The sequence below is a fragment of the Oryzias latipes genome, chromosome 23, assembly GCF_053564925.1.
Source record: "Oryzias latipes strain Hd-rR chromosome 23, Olatipes_Hd-rR_3.1".
Taxonomy (NCBI): domain Eukaryota; kingdom Metazoa; phylum Chordata; class Actinopteri; order Beloniformes; family Adrianichthyidae; genus Oryzias; species Oryzias latipes.
The window spans coordinates 23,923,653-23,942,901 of record NC_136259.1 but is presented as its reverse complement, the minus strand read 5'-3'; the positions used below and the strand labels follow the sequence as shown (position 1 = coordinate 23,942,901).

Genomic DNA, 19,249 nt, shown 5'->3' with positions numbered 1-19,249 from the left:
GATAATGATGATTTTATGTACTTATCCAGAGATCCTCAGAAAAAACCGGAACAGTGAAGAACCTTCTCAAATTGACTTTAGAAACGCAGCTAATGTAGCTAACGCAGCTAATGTAGCTAACGCAGCTAACAATTAACACAGCTAACACTACATGGCTATAACAGTGGTACTGGAAACTTCTCACAAAAAGTCACATTGGATTATCTATGTCTAATATTTTTAAATCTATTTAAAAATATTAGATATATATTAGATATATATAGATATATATATTTACTTTTGATTTTCATAAACAGGCATTTATTGAACAGAGATGAAAAAATGTTTTTGCAAACTGAAAAACGTACAAAAAATTGATTTACTGAAAACCTTTTAGCCCAACATTGGCCGGCACGGACTCCGTTAACCCCGAAAGGGATGCAGTGGGTCTAGAAAATGGACAGATGGAAATCCTTTTAACCAAATGAACAGGTAATCACAGCAGTTCTGTGGCAGGAAACATAAAGGTTTATTTTACTGAGGTCAAAACAACATGAAATAAGTGTAAATAAAGACAAATCAGCAACGAAGCAAATTTTCTTTATTGTTCTGAATTTTGATGGTCTTAACGATCTAATTTATAGTTTCATTAAGATGCTTTTAGTTTGAAGGAGTACCTTAAATGAGGTTTAAAAGTCTTAAGTAATTCATCCACAGACAGTGTTCGCTTACATTTATGTTGCCTTAGAGAAAACTCTAACTAGTTTTGCTTTGGCGGCACAATTTAACCATAAAAACGAGCACAATTGCAAAAAATAAAAAAAGAGATCAAAAGTCTCAGTGACCCCGCCCCCCCATGTGTCCTTGTTATTGCGTCACATACAAACCAAATAAACGGTTAGAAACGAATTTTAAAATCCTATCATCTTCCGAGTTTCACATTCGGCTTAAAGCTACGACACAATTTCCACGACAACATTTTTTTTTAACATTTCACATAGAAACACTGCGATTTTAGACGTACGCTGAAGTTTAAAAGGTGAAGCTTCAAATGGTGAAGTTTTGTAAAATGTTAAGAACTTCGTCCTGCATACAAACCGTAGAAAAAGGCCCAAATGTTGTGGAAGCAGATGAGTTGACTGAAAAGTTTGTTCACCGTCGCTGTTTCTAACCTAAAACATCCAAATCCTTTAAGCAAATGTTTTTAAACTCGTTTTCACTTTAATCAACAGCGCCCTCTACTGGTGGTTTTTTGCTGCACACCTTTATTCTAAACTTTAAAGCCTTTTCCCAGTGCCTGAAGAACCTAAATAGTCCCATATCATTTTTTGCTAAATGTAACGATAAAGTGGTAGAAAATATTGGTTTGTTTTTCTGCATTTTGTCTTAATCATAGCAGGCCGGGACACTCTGAGCATGCTCAGATCACTTTCTTAAGTCTCCCCTTTGATTCTTCACTAGTGGAAATCTGTACCAGGAAGACCAAGGATGGTTTTTCTGGAGCTCCGTTCCAAGCGAACCGTACCGAGGCTTGCTGGAGAAGATCAGGTCTGAGACGCTGTTATGAAACCTGTTGTCATGGAAACGGAGCCACTAAAGCCTTTCTACCTCACGCCTATTGACAGTTAGGAGGGTCGGAACATGAAGGAAACGGGTGAACGGATGGTTCAACGACTCACATCGACCGTACTTTTGTTCTTTTACTGCATATTTCCGGTCAAGTGGCTTTCGTTAAAGACGAACTTCATGGCGGAGGAGGTTTAGCTGGTTGTTAGTCTGACGGCGTCTGACGATGGACGAGACGCCGCTACATGTCAGCTCTGACGAAGGAGGCGAACATCCCGTCCTCCTGCTCCAAAAGAGTCTTGGGTTTGTCGTACTCCACGATGTTTCCTCGCTTCATCACAATGACCAGGTCGGCCGTGAGGATGGTGTGCACTCTGTGCTGCAGACACACAACACGGACGCCGTGAGCGTCCACGACCCTGGCAGTCTTCAAACACAACTCTCTGATGATTTCAGGACTTAATGGATCATGACCAGTTTTTTTTTTTGGTGGCTGTCATTCGTCATTTTAATGACCAAATAACCGGTCGTCTTTTTAAAGATAAAGGGAACGACTTTTAAATTAGGAGAAAACGGTAAATCCCAATGTTTCTGTCTGTCCGTCACTTTTACAGGTTGACCTCACGGGTCAAAATATCCCCCAGAAATTTCAGGGTTTTTTCCTGAAATCCTCTCGAAGAAATGTCTACATTTTAAAACTTTAATATATAAATCCAAAAGCAGACAAAAATTAAAAACGGATAACTCAAACTGGAAGTGAAAAGGCGGAATGTGACCCAAAATGTTACCTAAAAATAAAAGTTTGAATAGAACAGAAATGTTTTTTTAAATACCTAAAAGCTTTTGAGGGGATTTTTGCCAAAGTGTAAGAAGACGACAATGTTTAAAGTGTCATCAGGATTTCAAAACTTTTTTTGATGGGATGAAGTAACAACAGGAGTGAACTGAGAGTCTAAACCCAAACATCAGCTGTACGTGTCGTCCTCTGAAGTCCAATAAAGCTCCACTCTGATCGTCTTCTGATCCATTTCCACTGGTCGTCTCATTACGATGACGCCATTTTTTAGCCAAAACCTTAAAAACTTGTATCGTTTTCTAGGACATAGTTTCCGCAGAGCGGCAGGAGCTCTCTGTTTACACGCCGTCCCTCTAGCCTACAGCCCCACACATCCCCAAACTAACATTACTGCTGCAACAAAAGCAGATCTATCCATCAGTCCAGGTCTGATCCAGATTCCAGCTCAGACGAGGAAAACAAAGACGTTCATGGATCTATTTGTCTGGAGGTGGATGCATCAGAAAGGGGCGGAGCAGAGAGCCTGTGGCCCCGCCCACCGTATTTTCTACATCATAAATATGATCTTTTATTTTTATTTTGTCTGCTCCTGATTCGTTATTTGCAAAACAGAAATCTTCATAATTTGAGCTTCGGTTTCTATTATGTACGGTGGCCCTGAAGTCCAAATCACACCAACAAATCACTCGACACAAAAACATTAAAGATCACAACGACAATTAAAAAAGTAAGGAACATTTTTAAAATTCAGAACACAATTCCAGAAAATAAAACATAAAAAGAAACAAAACAAAAATGAAACATTTTTCACAAATGCGTCTTTAATCTCTGCACGTTTTAAAAGTTTTATGATCATTACGGATCAGACCCAGCAAATAACTTTCATCATCCAATCAGTGCTGTGCCACAGTACCAACCAAGTCTGGTTTCTTTTATTTTTCAAAACATTGCTTCTTTTTTTGTTTGACCACTTTTTGGTTTTCTGGAATTTTGTTTTTTTAAATTGTGGTTGTGATCTTGAACGTGTCTATGGCCATTGTATTCATGCCCTCCATCATCAGAAAGAACACATTAAAGCCTCCTCTTCATCAGAGTGGGTATGATTGAGCATGCAGTAGGTAGTTTGGTACCAACCAGGCCGCCAAGGGCAGAAAGGCTCCAGCAGACCCAGACTCAGACTCCGGCTCGGACTCGGCCGGGATAAGTGGTACAGACACCAAAGACGGGTACAAAAAAACAGAGGAGGATGGGAAGGAAGGGGTTCCAGCCGAGCCGAGGCGGTCTGAGCCGATCCGGGTCTACTTGTGAGTCCGCACTAGCACACTGAAGAGGCTCTCCTCCTGTGCTAGCAGGCTGGGAGCCGAGTCATTTTCCACCAAGATCCCTGAGGAGAAGACCAGCACCTGCTCGGCGTCCAAGATGGACGACACGCGGTGCTGGTGCGGGACGGGGGGAGACGCAGGACGATGGGGGAGGGGTAACACCAGATGGAGAGGGAAGAAAGGACGAGAAGAAGGAAAGACGATCAAAGAAATGATTGTAAATAAAGAGGGACGAGATAAGAGCAAAGGGACACGATCACAGACACAAAAGGAGGAAACAGGGAAGCAGATGAGTCAAAGAGGCGGCAAAGAGGATCGATGTTTGTCATTTCACTTACAGCAACTGTTTGGGCAAACAAAGGGAAAAGAGGAGGATGCACTCATAAAACTAAAGACTATGGTTTACATAAACAATGCAAGATCCGGCTGATGCTGCTGGTTTGCATCACTGTTACTTCCTGTTCCAGAAACACACTGAGACCTTCAAGGACTTACGGCGATCGTAACGACCGTTCTGTCCGCAAACGCCGTCATCACGACCTTCTGCAAGATGTTCTCCTGCAGCGGTGGAAGAGAAGACAAGCTTAAGGCCGTGGCAAACAGCCGCTACCATGAAAATTGGTCACACGTGAATATACAGGGGAAAAGTTGTGGTTGTTTATCACCAATGAAACACATTAAAATCACAGCAGAAGTACGAATAAACCAAACAAAGAAAACATAAAATGGTTATTGCGCTGTATATATGCCATCCTTTAATGATTCATGCATCAATGATGTCATTTGAACATGATATGTGCGCCGTGTACACGATATAAAACGTATACATAGCTGATTCATGCCTGAAAAGTCTGTTAGACAGACATGGAACAGTCATGGAAAACCACAAATTTACGAAAGCGTCTCGCAAATATCACGCAGAATTGTGTAGGATTTATGTAATAATTGCATATAAACTACGTAAAATACACAGAAACTGCGTATTTCTCAACCGACCCAAAACTTTGAACAGCTCCAAACTGAATTCGCGGACATCTACGCACATCCACGAATGCAAAACGCAAACAAAACGTATGAATGATATAAATCACGGATGTATCACGAAAGATCGAACTTTTATACGTGGAAACTGTTCAAAATGTACGTAGTGGCTCTGTGACAAGACCTTCTGCGGGTGAGGAACCCTGAGAGACGGAGAGTGAAAGGTCACAGAAAGTGATAAGACCCAAAATGTTACCTAAAAATACAAGTTTAAATTGAACAGAAATGTTAATGTCAAATGTCTGTGACCTTTCTGTGATAAGGTCACAGAAAGAGACCTTATTACTCACTCTATCTGGAAAATACTGAGCAGCTTCCAGACTGAGCTGTCGCAAGATCGTCCATCAATGAAGGCCACAAACAGGCTCCGTCTGCGGCTGACGAGGTCAGGCAGAGGGCTGATGAACCAAAAACCAGTGTAGAAAATAGGGGGGGAGGAGCTTCCTGTGACAATGCTCTGAAAATAAAAAGACTATTTCCCTTTTTAAATGGTACCACATATTGTAAGGAACACGCGTTTGCTGGATGAAGTTCAATCCCCCCCTCCAGGTTCTGCCTATCAGGCACCTGTGAGCCTAGCGTCCCTCCATCAGCGGTAACGCCGGGTTTGACTCACTTGGGACGGGGTTTGTGCGATACTTGTTGCTGTCGCATGAAGAGGCCTGGTGCGAAATGTCGAAGCGCTCGAATGTTACGCTCGACCGCGGTACGTGCCATTATCAGAACATCCCTTAAGGCGGAACTGTGAGACACACCTGCGCTCCCCTTAAGGCTTAAGATGTGGCCGCTCCTCTCTATGACCCTCCAAGGACCCGGACAATCCAAAAACCCGCAGCAGTCGTACAGGTGCATGTTGGTAAAATGTTCACGAATCTGCAGCCGTGGTTGCAGGACAATATGGCCGACTCGACTGTCGCCGTCGGACCCTACGGTCAAACTCCGGCAAAGAACGCAATGCTTGTAGTTTAATGTGGTTCTTCCTGACACGCATAAGACTCCTACATTTTAAAATGAACATTTCTTGGGTTTCTGCATGATCCTTACCAATAAAAGAGAAATAAACAAGTCAAATTCATCAGCAAGAAGAGTCAAAATTCAAATGTAGTTTCTTTGTTTACCCCGCTTAGATAGAGGTTTTTTGTGTGTGTGTGTGTGTGTGTGTGTGTGTGTGTGTGTGCTGAACGCCGACACTCACTGTTGCCATGTCTATGGAGGCGGTGGCTTCGTCCATGATGAGGATGCTGCTCTTTCTGACGAAAGCTCTGGCCAAACAGAAGAGCTGCCTCTGACCGACGCTGAAGTTCTCCCCACCTTCAGTCACCACGGCATCTGAACACAAACACAACAACCAACGGGCGGATTTTTGCTAAACGGCTGCTGCGAGGGCTGCACCACGGCGCAAAGCTGATGTGACGGAATCCACTGGAATTACTTTAATTACATAAAGGGTTAAGCCTTGTGCTTTCTTGTGGGGTCCTGATGACCCCAATCTCAACATTAGCTACAGCAGCCGTAAGAACATAACCGTTAATAAGCCGGGACACTTGATGGGAGTCTGGGTTTGGAGGTTGCCAGGACAACGGTACATTTGGGACCCCATTGTGGCGAATGTGAAATTCGGTGGAGGACGATTCATGGTTTGGGCTTGTTTTTTAGGACTTGGACCCCCTTAGGTCCAGTGAAAGGAACTCTGAATGCTTCAGGATGCCAAAACATTTTGGACAATTGTCCACGGAGGACAGAGTCTGGTGTGGATGAACTGGACCCCACAGAACACCTCTGGAATCATTTTAGAGCAAAGACTGAGAGCCAGGCCTTCTCCACCAACATCAGTGTGTGACCTCATCAATGGCCTTTTGGTAGAATGGTCCAAAAATCCTTTGAACACACTCCTCAGCCTAATGGACAGCCTTCCCAGAAGAGTGGAAGCTGTAAAAGCTGCAAAAGGTGGACTGGACCCGCATCGTATTAAAGTCTATGGGTTCAATACTTTTGGTAATATAGTGTACCTAACATCCAAGAGATGCTCCACCAAGGGTCAAAACTATCAAATCCAATTAAGTTTTCAGTCCATTTTTAAAATTAGCTGATGGTAGATGAGAAAATGGATGTGGTGGACAATAGTGTGATGTAGAGTCGTCACTCGCTTATCACTGTAGCTGCGTACTGAAAATAAATCACTGATAGATGAAATCTGAAAAGCAGTCGTCTTCATTTTTTACATTATGTAGCACTTCAAGATTTATGGCTGCAAACTCCTCATTTCACACTTTAACCCCTTTTCTCAGGCTGACTCCGACATTTTCACACGTTTCTCTCTTGTTTAAACTCTCAGAGTTCAAACTTTCACAGAAAGTTACGTCCAGGACGAAAGATTAAAAAAATCAAGATCTGATCGCGATCAAAGATTTATGCAACTCTGGTCAAATTAACGCATTTCGTAAAGGAGAATGATTGACAGTGGTCTACAGCCAATCAGAGCACAGATTAAAATGCAAACTTTCCCCCAAATAAAGCTGTGTTATAGCGAGGGACCGCCCCGTAAGGAGGTTTTTCATTGGTTACCGAGGCCGCCGGGCAGAGATTTGACCATGTTCTTCAGCTGAGCGATCTCTAGCGCCTCCCACAGGCGGTCATCACTGCACTCCCTCTCCGGATCCAGATTAAATCTGCCACACAAACAAAGAATTACGTTTAAATGGTAAAATACATTTCAATTGTGACGACAATATGGACATAAACCAGACGGAGCGATTTCGTTTCATCTATTAAGATAGTACAGGGTTTTTAAAACTTTGAATTTAAGACTTTTTAAGACCTTTTAAGGGCATGCATGTCCAAACTTAAGTCCATTTTATTCATTTATTCCCATTTTATGATCAAAACTGTAGTTTGCCTTGTTTGTGGTCTGTGATGCTTCACAGCGTACTAGTGGATACCAACTGGTGTTCCCGAATGTTTATTTACATCCTTTCATCAAAATAATCTTGGTTGAAGAATTAAATTTTTCACATGAAACGTGAAATGGAGAAGCAGCACAAAATTCAAGACTTTTTAAGGTTTTGTTTCCAAATTCATTGATTTAATGCTTTGAAGACTTTTTAAAACCTGCAGGATCTCTGGTGTAATAATAATAAAATAAAACAATAATAATAATGATATTAATAATAGTAGCAAATTAAAAATAACAATAATATTAATAATAAAAATAATAATAGTTAAAAAAAATAACAATACATTTTGTTTGAAAACACCTTTCAAAGACCTCAAGGCAAAAAACAAACAAAAAGATCATTTAAAACATACATGAAATCACAATAACTACCAGCTGACAGAAGAGTGAAATAGAAAAGAAAAGGCAAATTCACAAAATAAGTTTTGAGTTTGGATCCTCAGACTTTTTATAGGATGCAAAGTCCAAAAATGTATCAATATTGGAGTCCATCAGTTGTCATATTTTAGAGAGTAAACATGTAAACAACAGCTTTTCTTCCATGAGATAACAGCATTGACTGTGGAAAAGCTGGGATTGGACAAGAGGCGATTAGGAAATAGAGGCTCTGTGATTGTAAGAGGGTAGAACTGGCCGCGTGTTTGCAGCCGAGCGGCTCAAACTGGGTCAGAACAGCTAAGAAAACAGCGAGGCGGTCCGTGTCGACCGTTCACCTCCGGCTTATGTTCGCATAAACCAACTTTAAGGGACTGCTGCGCCGCACATCATCGTCCCTGACTGCATATCTGTCCAAACAAACTCACATGCTCTTTGCCTCTTGTAACAAACAGACAGTCTGTGTTATTATCTGCTAACACAAACACAGTGTGTGTGAACGAAGACGAGGAGCCGGCGGGGTCCTTCATCTCCCCGTGCGTGACGTTCGTGACGAGAGTCAGACGAGCACGGAGCCACAGTTCCCACTGCGTCTTTATCTGTTTATCCCGCAGCTGGGAAAACCGCCGTCATGTGACCAGGCGGCGGCAAAAATACGGCCAACATTTTAGCAAAGAGGATTTCCCTTCAGTGACAGAAAAGCTGAATCAGCATCAGTAAATTATTGTCTTTTTGAAATACTTGCTTTCTTTTTAAACGTTCTAACATTTGTTTTACGACCAACACATTTTAAACCAAAAGTATTTGAAGTAAAGGGAAGGTGTTACTTTTATAGACATAAAAAAAGAAAAAATTCTTTACCTGAGTGTATAGTTACCTGTTGGAAGTAGATTGATTGGTCCACAATTTGGTCTTTTTTTGTGTGCTAATTTTATCTTTAGTGGATTATGGTGTGTATGTGAACTGCATAATAACATCATCTCAATCATTATGTCAATATTTTCTTTTTTTTAATCTTCTTGTGCTTTTATTAAGCTCAAAACTGCTTTTCCGACTGTTTCTTTGTTGTAAATTAGTAACAGAGGAAAAATAGCCGTTTGGAAAAGATCGTACGACGGAGTTTTAGGGCCACAAAAAAATTAATAAAAAAAAGTAAATTTTGAGATTTACAGTCGTAAATTTATCAGACAAAAACTCGTAAATTTACAAGATCAAAGTGGAGGTGAGTTGAGAGCAGCAAGTGAACGCCACGCAGCAGCAGAGCTGACCGACTAAACTCATGCTTCCGTCTGAGGAGGAGGAGCACTTTTTTGGCATTTTCAACGTTCTAATGCTAATATAACAGACTATTATCATTCATGTTCATTGTTTTATGTTGAAACAGGACGTTTCATCTGGAGGAGGGGGCGTCTGTAACTGTTTACACACTGGTGTTCTGTGCATGACAGGTTCATGACTTAATGAGACAAACGGACCTCTGGGTGTGTGAATGAAAATAAAAATAAAGTATTGGTCCTCTACACCCAAACGTGTCTCTCAGCTCCTTATTTTACACATGAAACTCCGCTTTACCGACACCGAACCCCGGAAAGACTGCTACACGGAAAATAATCTGATTTTGAGTCGTCAAAAAGTTCAGAATTTCTTGGTTTTTTAAACCTATCCGGAAATAAAGCTTCACAAAAGGGTCCACATCTTCCATCTTCAAGCCAGGCTCCGATGAACGGAAAACTTTGGTGTTTTTTCCTCGTTAATCTAAGATCTCGTAGTTTAACAGTTTTGACTTTTTTTCTCGTAAATTACGACATAAAAGTCGTAATTAAAAAAGAAAAGAAAAATGTAAACTTTCCCTAAAACTCCGTCGTAAGATCGTATTAGTGACGTAGAAAATCTGCACCATTCTGATGCATCCACCTGCAGACAAATAAATCCACGAACGTCTTTGTTTTCCTGGTCTGAGCTGGAATCTGGATCTAAACTGTACGGCTGAATGGCTCCGAAATTGCTCGCCATTTTTGCTGCACCGCTAGTGTTCAGTTGGGGGTGTAACAGGAGACCATGCAAACGGAGAGCTCTGACCAACGGAGACGGGAAGGGGGGGCGGGGTTGCTTTGCGCCATAAACTTCAGAAGTGGATTTCTAATAGGCTCCTGCCGCTCTGCAGAAACTATGTCAAAGAAAACGGCTTTATCGTGATTAAAAAACGACTAGGAACACTTTGAAATTAGATCATAAGATATTTGATAAAAACAGTGGAGTCAAAAGTAGCTGCCGTTTCCACTGGCTATTAAATTGCTCAAATTTGAACTGTGATATAAAATTTTTCTAAAGGAAACATAACAAATTCAATAAAAACTCACATTTATTGGAAATAAAAGGTTTTGTGCTTGGAGGAGGTGGTTTTTGAGGATTTATGCAAAGTTAATATTAATAATATTTTTATATATGGCTTGTTGAAATTTTTGTATATAAGTTATAATTCTGATAAATGAATATTTGAATTTCTCTCTCTACTGTAATTAAACATAATTTCATTGGTAGAACCCTATCAGAATACTTTAGTACTTTAGTATTATTTAGTGTCACTTTAACCAAAAGGTTATGTTTGCAGTCAGCTGAGGAAAGATTTTATCCAAAGTAAATGGAATAGTTACTTTGCTGAGTAACTAATTACTTTTAAGATGCTGTAAGTTATTAACTCAATTATTTTTGGGGCAATGTAACTAGTAACTATAACTAATAACTTTTTAATAATAAGACTCCCGACACTGTAAATGACCAACAACCATTTTCCGCTGGCGCCGTTGGACGCTGCACAGCGGGCGCCACCAGAGGTCCCACAGCGTCACACAGCTCATCAAAAGTTGAGCGAGTCCTGGAAAATCACCAACCACCATTTCCCAAAACGGCTTCACCTGTAGCCCCTCCCACATATAAGGAGCATGCCGCCCCACGCCCTGAAAAAGACGCCGACGTCTCCTTTGATTGATGATGATGAGCGCTAGAGCCGTGGCAGAAATGTGAATGTTTCTGCTGTCAATCAAAGGAATTGTTCACATCCGGGTTTTTGAATGACTCATCACGAGTCGGTTTGTGTTTATTCGCATCATAAGGATTTAACGGAAACATTGTTAAGTTTCCACAAGGTTTTGTGCATACGTGTGATGGAAACGCAGCTAATGAAGGGAGGATGAAGGAACACTGAAGGACTGTGTTCGTGTACCTTATGGACCCGCTGAACAGCACCGGGTCCTGCAGGATGATGGAAAGCCGAGACCTGAGCGTGTGCAGAGGAAGCTTGTAGATGTCGATCCCGTCAATGATGATCTTTCCTGAAAACGGCACAAAGGTCTCGTGAGCAGAGGGTTTTCGACAACTGAAGTCTTTGAGCTGATGAACTGCAGGGACTGTTGCTGCTTTGTTTGAGGCAAGAACAAGAACAGATTAAGAAAATAATGAAGTGATGATTGGAGAGTTTTGGGAAAAGAGTGTCCAAAATGAACATATGGACTAAAGGAAGAGATTAGGAATGTGGGTGTGGAAAACTGAAAATAATATAGGAGGAAAGTTGGGGCAATTTAAGTACGAGCTGGATGGTTTCACTGGGTTTAAGAGACCTGTCAGTTGACTAAAGATGGACGCCACAAGCTTGAGGTGTAGTCCGAATCCAAATTGCTTACCCCTACCCCTCTGGCTCCTCCCTATTGCTCTAATTGTAGGGGTATTTGGAGCCGTAGTGGTGTCCAAAAGTGTTTTTTTAAGGGGGAGCCATAGTGACTTAAGGGACTTTCCCTCTATAGACCGTATAAACAATGGACCAATCGGGTTGTGACGTCACCAATAGAAAATGCTCTCGCGAAATCAGGCCAAATGTCTCACTATCGCTTCCTGATACGGGCGCCGCTTTGTTGAAATCAGTCGACAGTGATTGGTCCAAGTCGCTCTGAGTCATCGTATCAATGCCAATGGCGACAGTAGTCAATTTGTGATCTTCACTTGTGTCCATGGATTACATGAAATCCTCTCCACCTTTATCCACCTTTGTCCACGTCAATGTAAGATTGGGGTCACTTTGACCCCCAGAAGATAGCACAAGGGTTATAAATTTGCATTTTCGAACAGCAAAATATGCCCTGAAATAGGCCTGCACAATATACCGCAAATTTATCGTTATCGCAATATCCAGCTCTGCAATATGCATATCGCAAACGACAGCAGAAATCGCAATAAATCATAAACCTTAAATGTGTTAAAACAATCTTATGGCAGCTTGAAGCATTTAACGAATCAAATAAATCCCTTCATGCATTTGACCAATCGGATGGACGTCTTCACCTTGTTGACCAATTGGATGGAGGCCTATTATGTTAGATGTTTGTCATCTATGTCATCGAGGGTCATTTGTAGTATCATTTTTAAACTGTTGAAATGAAATGGGAATGATGTTTTTGGTTGTTTTGCTATTGCTTTATATACCGCAAATTATACCGTTGTCACAATATTAATCTCAAATATCGCATATCGCGATTTTTCCTCATATCGTGCAGCCCTACCCTGAAATAATATTTTCTGTCTTAAATATTTCAGTCTTTTTAATTTGGAAACTCAACATTTTGAAGGCCCAAGAAGTCGCTTTTATTGTCTCACTAGAACACTTTAAAATCTCGTAAAGTAACAGTTATGACTTTTTTTCTCGTAAATTTACGACTTAAAAGTAGTAATTAAAAAAAAACGTGCTTGTAAACTGGCCCCAAAACTCTGTCGTACCGTCAAACTGTTGATTCATGAAATTAAAAACGCTGAAATTTTTAGGTTATAAAATATGATTTTGGGGGATTAATTGTTGCCGTTTGAAAATCAAGGGTTTAGAAAAAAAAAAAAAAATCAGACACAAAATGCAAAGGTTTAAAAAATTCAGAATCTGATGGAACAAAAAAACTTCCGTAATTAAAGGTCAAACTCAAACTATTACCTCATAAAATACAGACTTCCAAGCTAAAAAAAAAAGTCCATCTTTGAATGTTTTCTGAAGAAACGTCTCCTTCACACTCAGCCGCCGTCCAGCGGAGTCGGAGGCGCTGCTTGGACTTTGTTTTACTGCTTTATAAGGAAACGCTTCTGCCACTAAAGGCCTGAATTTATGGTTACATGAAACAAACTGCCCAGCTGTGAGAACATGTGGATGGAAAAAGCGACTGCGTAATCTCTTCTCTGAATTATCTGCCCGGCAGCGTCCATCCTTCTTCAGAGCAGAAACAGAAACGCTTCGATCGGGACGCTCTTATGAAACCAGAACGATTTAAGGTTTAACTGCTGCCTTCAGGAAGAAACGCCACGCAGAGAAGCATCTAGAAAATAGATGAAGTCTTGTGTTATTTGAATCCTCTAAGGCGTGAGGAGCAAACTCAGAGAGCTGTTTTAAAAAGCTCAGCATGAGACATAAACACTGGTAGATGTTTGGAAAGGAGAGAAAGGCTGAAGCAGTCATTTCCCTGAAGCAGAGCTTCACTTCAAACAAACCCTATTGTCTTTTACGTCCCTCCAACCACTGACATTAACCAATCTTGAACTTGCTAAAGTTTTTACAGAAAAAAAAAATCAACATGTAAAGACAGATATATATTTACAGCATTTGCATTTTAAGAAAGTTAGTGTGAAAAAAATAACCACACGCCATCATTCTTCAGCAGGTTTGTCACACAGTCTACTTGCACAGATCTCAAACCTAGACATTCACCATGTTTTACCAGGTTTGAAGTGGTTTCAACAAATCTTTGCTCTTCAACTTTGAAAGCTTTTCTCAAAATCATGAATCGTTTTGTCTCATTAAGAGCTAGAAATAGCAAAATCGTGGTAAAATGAGTGAAAATGGTTCTGCTCCAAACTCTTGACGAAGAAAAAACCTGATTTAAGACAAAAACAAAACTCAAACTTAAAGATAAATGTTGACCAGTCAGACTCTTTGTCATGATGTTGGAAGCTGTGTCCAGTTTTAATGTTTGGTCAGCGTACGGACGCCATCAGACGTCCTGCAGCGTGAAAGCAGCGCAGTTTGATCATCGTAGCACATCCGGAGTTTAAAAATCTGAACTTTGTTTGAACTTTGTTGAACAGTCTACCAGCTGTCCCCAACTTACCCCCTTCCTTATATAACCTCATATTAGGGTGAGGGGGTGGGGGGTCTAGCCTGCGATGCGCCTTGGGGGGGGGGGGCTACTTGGGAGTGGCCCCCCTCCTATGGTTGCCGTATGGAGTGGGCCCCCCCTCTTTCGGTTTTATTTGCACCTTAGACATGTAGGGTCCTTGGTAGGGGGGGTGCTTGGACATCACTGCAAGCAAGCAGCAGATGTCCTCCTGGCACCCTACCCGCCAATTTTAACCGCACCTTAGACATTTAGGGCCCCTTGGTGGGGAGGGTGAGGGGACATCACTGTGAGTAATCAGGAGATGTCCCCTAAGCTCTACTCGCCAATTTTAACTGCACCCCCCTTAGTACACACACCCCTCCCCCTTCAATATATACATTCAAACATAAACACACACACATGCACACACACACCCTCTCAAACACCCATACACGCACACACATTTTACAAGGAAGGTGGGACCTGGGTCCATCCGTCCCCTACCCCTTCCCTGGTGGGGGGTGCGGGCCCCTTGGCGATGGCGGCCGTGTCCCTTGGGTGCCGGCTCCCTGGGCCCGGCGGTGCTCTCTCCGCACGGTGGGGGGGTTCATATTACACCTGAGCCGGGGGTGTTCGTGTCCCTGGGGGGTGGGTCCTGGTCCTTGCCCCTGGGCGCTGGGCCCCGCCAAACTTCCAACATGGCCGAGCCTGGTCGGGCCATATTTATAACATCCCTTGTGGGCCGCCCTTTTTTCCCCGGGGTTCCCCCCTCCTGGGCGGGGGCGGCGGGCCCCTGCCTTGCTCCTACCTGGACCAACCGTGGGCCGGGTGGGTGGCTGCCTGGAGTGCGGAGCGGGTCTCCCTTGGGGGGTCCTGGCTCGTACCTGGGGTCGGGGCGGGGGGATGCCCGGAACTCCTGGGTGGTGGTGGGGTGCTCGTCTGGGGCTGTGGGCGTCCCTCTCCGGTGGGGCCCTGCGTTGGGCTCTTCCGGCGCGGCTGGGGGCTGCTTTCCTGGCTGGGCTGGGGCGGCGCTCTCTTTCCCTCTGCGCCTCCCTGCTCTCTGGCTCTGGGGGCCTCGCGGCGGTCCTGCTGGCCCTGGCCTGGGTGGCGGTCTTGGTCGCCCGGGGGGCGGTTGTTCCCTGCCTGTTCCCGTGTGGCGTTGGGGGAATTCCGGCTGCCGCTGCTGCTGCGGCGGGGGTATGGGTGTGGGGGTGGCTGGGCGCTCCTCCTCCTTCTTTTCACATTCCACCATCCATTTTAGAAGAACATATACACTCACCTGAGCACAGGTGTTAGCCCACCTTTGCACTAATAGTTTGCATGATTGAATGAATGAAAGATTTCACACTAGTTGGTTTAAAGGCATAGGTATGCGTTCGTGAACACTATCTGTTTTGTGTGCATGTTGACATGTGGACATTTTTGCGGCTAGCAGGTGTGTTGATAATATTTGAGTGTGTGTGAACAGGCCCCGCCCTTTTTGTACTACATTTGAACCGTACCGTAACGATAAACAACCAGTAAACCTGTCTGCTCTCTGCTGCTTCATGGTCTTACCCCCCTTCCCCTCCTATTATCACCCTCCTACTCCCCCCTCTCTCTAACGTCCCTCTCTCTTCTTCCCCTCTTTCCTTTTCCGTCCGGTCCAACACCAAAGATTTTCAAACATGATTGAAATTAATAAAGTTTGGCCTCAATTACAAAAGGGGTTTATTCAGACATACCTTTGGTTTGTCTGAAGATGAATAACCCCTCTTGTTAAAATAAAATATGTCCAACACAAGAGGCCCTCAGCTCTCATCTGTTTGCCTAGCTGTTGGACAGGACAAGTTAAAAAAAAAAAAAATCTGAACTTTGACCCAAAAAAATGTCAACCAATCAGGGACTCATGTTGATTACGTCATCAGTGGGCGGAGTCCAAAACCAAAACACAAGAGAATCTGATTGTTCTACTCCTGAAGTTTATCATTTTTCAACTGAAAGAACGATAAAGGTTTGTCTATATTTATTCCTATTCTCATTCCTCTCTCTGGTACAAATGCGGGACAGGAAGTCGTCCAGGACAGGAGTACTGCTGAAAGCAGCCGTCATTCAGACACAGCTTGCAGTGTGAACGTAGCATAAGAATATGGGCTAGTTTTAGACTTCATGAGGATTTATTAAGGTGGATCAACTGTCATTTTGTCATTTTCACTGGTTCTTTCTCACTATAATTAAAATGAACTACAATTAGCTCCATTAAAAACTTAATGAAGAACATTTCAATTTGATGGTTTAGCTTTTTTAGCCAATTTTTCCATATTTAAATGTTTGTGTGGAACTCCTTATTTCTAGATTTTGATATTTGATCAAATTTCTTATGTAAAATAGTTTAATTTCACTACTTTCCAGTGATTTTCTTCACTATTACTGTACCTGATGTAGTTTCATGTCATCAGTGTGAAGTCTTTGTGTCTTTTCTCCAGCAAAATGCTGTTTGGTTTGTGTTTCAGAATTTACAGCGGTGGGCTCATATAAATTTGCTTCTTCCCTCCTACTTTCACGCAATTAATTAAATACTAGAAAAACATGACGGCAGATTATTTGCAGAGTCAAACACCAAAAAAATTGTCATTTCAACCTCAAAGTCAAAGATATGAAGAATGAGACAGCAGAAGAACAAAGGGGGCGGGTCTTCTCACGAGGACGGAGTGACGGCACACAGACTCACCTTCAAAAATGTCCACCATGTTGAAAAAGGCCAACGACAGGGAAGACTTCCCGCTGCCGGTGCGACCACAGATTCCCACCTGACGGAGGAGAAAGGGACTATGAGAGCAGAGTCACACCTGAGTGAGACAAGACACACCTGAGTGAGAACAGGTTGGCAGAACATGACACTGAGAATTCAAAGAAGGCCATCTTTAAAGAAGCTGCGATGTTCTTCACAGAAGAATCCGTTTGAGCTGCAGTTTGTAAAAAAAGCTCTTATTTTGAAATTTTGGTTTGGTTTTTCTGCAGAAAAATGTACAAATTTCAAGAGAACAAAGAGATCTTTTCTAATGTAAAAAAAAGGGCTTTATAATTAAAGTTTGATTTGAATATTGCAATAAGAGTAAATAAAAGTATTGTGATTTTGCAGAAATGCTGACATCTCTAAAGCTCAGGTGAGCCTCAGACAGGTGAAAAAACGGACCACTATGGAGGATGATATTGGTGTTTTGCTGACATTATTGCACGTCACACAGAAGATAAATAAGTAAAAATGTGGACTCATTTAGATGACTCTCTTTGTGACCAGAGTTTCTGCCCTCACAGGAGAGCAGAAACTCTGGATCTGACCTAAAAAAAAGTTGGCAGCGTTTTATCTGCACATCTCAGGGACGACACAGACCCGCGGCGTGCGCAGGACCATGTAAGGCGTCTGCGGCGAAGAGGAAGGCTCGCCAATCTCTATGACATCTCCCTGCTTTACATTTCTGCTCCGCTCCCAGAGGACGTCTCTCTGCTGTGTTTGGTCTCTGCTTTTCCACCCCAGTGTGATATGAGGCCCGCATTTCCCTCCAACGTGGTGTGAAGTACCAGCTACCGCGTGACCCAGCTCAGTAAATGTCCCGCCTTCATGCTACACAACCCATATTTACTCAACACCTAAGCTGCACTGATGTGGTTCATACTCCTTTGTTGAGACCAAACTCCGCCCACTTTCCTGCCCTCACACGACGCTCCTGCGCTCTCTTCGCAGCACGGCGTTAATCACCTTCTGACCGGGTTTGATGTAGGCATTGACGTGTTTGAGGACCGGTTTGAGCAGAGGGTCGTAGCGGACGCACAACCCCTGGATCTTGATCTCGCCATCCTGGGGCCAGTCCTGAGGAACCTGGGAGGCCTCTGCGGGGGGAGAAGCAGGCGGGACGGGTTATTCTACAGAGTGAACGGCAATATTTTAGAAGTCAATCCTATAATGTTCCTTCCCCATTGGGGAAGTTAAGTTGGGGGTGCGACGGGCTGTAAGCTAGCGGGAGGGAGTGTAAACAAAGGGATGATGGGAAATGGGGAGGTCTCACCCATGGGGAATTTCTCATCAACTCCTATGTCCTGGAAAACGACACAGGTTTTTTTGATTTTGTTTTTAAAAAGCGGCATAGTCAGACTTCAAAGACCGCTGGGAACACTTTGAAAATAGATCAGAAGATGATCAGAGTGGGACTTTCACTTTTACGTGAATTTTAAACTTCCTAAAAAACAAGCTAAATGTCAAAATGGCTCGATGTTGCTGAATTTAGTCAACAAAACTGCAACATGCTAAATTAGCTAAGCAAGGGAAAAGTAAAGTAAGCTACCTAATGGTTGGTAAAAAAAAAAAAAAAAGCTTTAAACGGATTGAAAATATTATTAATGTGTCTAAAAAAAGGAACAAGGAAGAGCGTCTGGATGCACCTATAGAAATGCTTTTAATTTATTTCTCAATGACTTTCAGGGATTTTCTGTTAATGTTAAAGTTAAAGTTAATGTGTTGTGTGTAAAGTTAATGTGTTGTGTTGTGACCCTTCTGGGCCACCGTAGAAAAATAACAGAAACAAACAATTCTTTTAACAATTCAGTCTTTTTCTCCTCAAAAAAAAGTATTTTAAATTGTTCTCATTCTTTTACTGTGCCTGTTCTGTTTTGGGAGAAAATTTCCTTTGTTCACTTTGATGAAACGTGTCTTTATGTTCCTTTAAATATTATAATAATTAGGGACCTCATGCATATTATGTCATCTGTCAGAAGATGTGTTTGCATTTCAGTTTGGCATAAAACAGGAACGCTCACAACAACAAAGAAAATGAAGTTACAACAAATGCTGCTTTATAGTTTCATCGTCATTCTGTTTTAAATTAATTTTATGATTTTAAACATTGTATCTTTTATGTTTATTTATAAACCCCTGCAGTTGCTTCAGATTTCCTCTGTTGGGACTAAAGATGAGAAGTTACCCATAGACCCCTCATAGTTCTCCGACTCTGTTCCCAGGAAGCTGTTGACCTTCGTCACCGCCGCCATCTGGACTTCCAGGTCCGCCAGGTTCCTCACAACCCAGTTCAGGTAGTTGGAGACCTGAGAGGCAGTT

The 19,249-nt window shown here is 42.4% G+C and overlaps 1 protein-coding gene across 19 annotated transcripts in view; it reads right to left on the bottom strand.

Moving 5' to 3' along the window:
• Window positions 1-484: 484 nt before the first annotated feature.
• abcc9 (ATP-binding cassette, sub-family C (CFTR/MRP), member 9) overlaps window positions 485-19,249 on the bottom strand; it is a 65,786-nt gene continuing 47,021 nt past the window's right edge. For 9 of the 19 annotated variants that reach the window (XR_002293121.3, XR_013653681.1, XR_013653684.1 and 6 more), the window contains 9 exons: window positions 19,116-19,236; window positions 17,897-18,027; window positions 16,868-16,946; window positions 11,256-11,364; window positions 7,270-7,373; window positions 5,900-6,033; window positions 4,159-4,221; window positions 3,476-3,777; window positions 485-1,924 (listed from right to left, as the gene is read on the bottom strand). Coding sequence is in view for 9 of the 19 variants with exons in the window: in XM_078941976.1 (XP_078798102.1) it covers window positions 1,787-1,924; window positions 4,159-4,221; window positions 5,900-6,033; window positions 7,270-7,373; window positions 11,256-11,364; window positions 16,868-16,946; window positions 17,897-18,027; window positions 19,116-19,236 (879 nt within the window). In the remaining 10 variants the exon portion in view is untranslated. The remainder of the gene's footprint in view (window positions 1,925-3,475; window positions 3,778-4,158; window positions 4,222-5,899; window positions 6,034-7,269; window positions 7,374-11,255; window positions 11,365-16,867; window positions 16,947-17,896; window positions 18,028-19,115; window positions 19,237-19,249) is intronic. The other 10 variants (XM_078941976.1, XM_078941977.1, XM_020714289.3 and 7 more) reach the window with 3 other exon arrangements.